General features: G+C 51.3%; 1 protein-coding gene across 1 annotated transcript in view; it reads right to left on the bottom strand.

Moving 5' to 3' along the window:
- Positions 1-1902, bottom strand: part of ATP11AUN (ATP11A upstream neighbor) — a 3064-nt gene extending 1162 nt beyond the window's left edge. Inside the window, 1 exon segment of the mRNA XM_011933951.1 lies at positions 1674-1902. Coding sequence (XP_011789341.1) covers positions 1674-1902 — 229 coding nt within the window.
- Positions 1903-2173: the final 271 nt, after the last annotated feature.

Genomic DNA, 2173 nt, shown 5'->3' with positions numbered 1-2173 from the left:
TGCACTTAAAATGGTTAAAAATTTAAAAAAGAAAAAGAAAAAAAGTGTTTCCAGAACCAGAGATAACTTTTTATGTTAATATTCAATTATTCTGAATTCCATTTCAGAAGACAGAGCTCATGAAGAAGAAAGCTCTTAAAAAAGAAAACCAGTCAGGAGTTCAAGACCAGCCTGATCAACATAGAGAAACCATGTCTCTACTAAAAGTACAAATATATATATATATATATATATTTTAGCCGGGTGTGGTAGCGTGTACCTGTAATCGCAGCTACTCAGGAGGCTGAGGCATGAGAATGGCTTGAACCTCAGAGGCAGAGGTTTCAGTGAGCCAAGATTGCCCCACTGCACTCCAGCCTGTGTGACAGAGCGAGACTCCGTCTCAAAACAAAAAACAAAACAAACGTAGCTCACATCTGAAATCCCAGCGCTTTGCAAGGCCAAGGCAGGCAGATCACTTGAGCCCAGGAATTCGAAACCAGCCTAGGCAGTATAGGAAGACCCTGGTCTCTACAAAAAATAAAAAATTAGCTGGACGTGTTGGCTCACACCTGTGGTGCCCGCTACGCAGCAGGCTGAGGTGGGAGGATCACCGGAGCCCAGAAGGTTGAGGCTGCAGTGAGCTGTGATCGTGCCACTGCGCTCCAGCCTGGGCTACAGAGCAAGACCCTGTCTCAACAACAAAAACAAAACAACATCGATGAGACGAGTTTCTGTCTTAGTGACGTACGTGAAGAAAAACTCTGATGCTGCCATAGTTGTGTTGGCGGCTCACAACCTCACCACGTTGAATGTCGTCATACAGGCTGCACCAGTGCATGCTTCAGCTTGGATCACTTTAAGGAGGAGATGGAAGCTGACGCTGGAGACCTGGCCATGTGCCAGGAATCTCATACCCACCCCTGTGTACTTCTGTAAACAGACGGCAGCACGAGTGCGGGGCTCCACTGCTCCGGTTTTTCTGATGAGGAGACCCAAGTCCAAAATCCCACTACTTGAAGACAGTGAAGGCAGGAATCATCCCTGGGCCAGCTAGATCCCAAGGCCACCACAGGCTTGTGGCTGGATCACCTGTCTCCTAATCACGGCCATTCCCAGCCCCGTCCCTGCAGTCTGCTGGCCTGACCCACCGCAGGACAGCTGGAACCCGCAGCGGGTGTCGTTGGTCTCTGGCACACACCTGCTTCTCCCTCACTCCCCCACTTCCCCCGCAAGGCCCATCTTGCTAAAGTGGAATGAAGGAATTGAAAACACCAGCTCTGCAGTCAGGGGAGGGCCCGGTGCATCCTGCAGCAATGCCTTAGCCTGCCGAGGCCCCTGCTTGCCTGTCTGTAAACTGGGCACAATCACGCCACCTACTTCTTGGATCCACAGAAAACGACTTTGCCTGAGGCCAGGCACTAGGGGCCACCTTCCCCAAGCACACTTCTCTCACCCATCCTGCTGGGTCTCCCTGATTTTCACTGCCTCATCCAGGGAAGAAGGCCCTGGCCCAGGTCCACCTCTTCTTCCAGCTGGAGGGAAGATGGTCTGGTGGGCATGGTTAGTATCAGGGAGCAGAGAGACCCCAGCTGAATGACAGAATCTGTATAAAGTGGCCGGCAGGCTGCCCAGTGCACAGTCTGCTCAGCAAGGGTTTTTCCTTTCTGCTTGGTCCCTGCTGTCGGATGCACAGAACCCGTATTCTCCTGGTCGCTGCAGTCCAACCGCAGGTTCCTGATAGCTCACACCCCCGCTGAGGTTCCACGCAGCTCGGATCAGCAGCTCATCACAGGGGCCTCCCTCCAGATCTGCTGGGTCCATCTTCAGGGAAGAGGCTTAGGCACGTGTGTCTCTCAGAGGCTGACACCCTGGGTAAGAGTCTCTGCATTGAGCAACCCAGGACGCCTGTGGTGAGTTCATCCTAACAAGGTCCCAGGACGCACGGATATTCAGGACCGCCTGGAGATAGGCCTCAAACCTGGGTTCAGCTCACAGACCACTCGAGACTGCTGCAGGAGGCTCTCATCTTCTTTGTAGGTAATGTTTCAGTGGGTCAGAAATAACCTTCTGATTGGGAATGGAAGAAGAAAGGCATCGAATGGTTGGTTTTCTTCTGTGTAATCCTACAGGGGCACACCAAGAGTTTATTTTCTGTAATACAATGAAACTTTGTAAAAACTTTAATTTTAGC

The sequence above is a fragment of the Colobus angolensis genome, unplaced genomic scaffold, assembly GCF_000951035.1.
Source record: "Colobus angolensis palliatus isolate OR3802 unplaced genomic scaffold, Cang.pa_1.0 Scaffold13, whole genome shotgun sequence".
In the NCBI taxonomy this organism is placed as follows: domain Eukaryota; kingdom Metazoa; phylum Chordata; class Mammalia; order Primates; family Cercopithecidae; genus Colobus; species Colobus angolensis.
The sequence above is the reverse complement of the archived record's forward strand: the minus strand, read 5'-3'. Positions and strand labels throughout refer to the sequence as shown.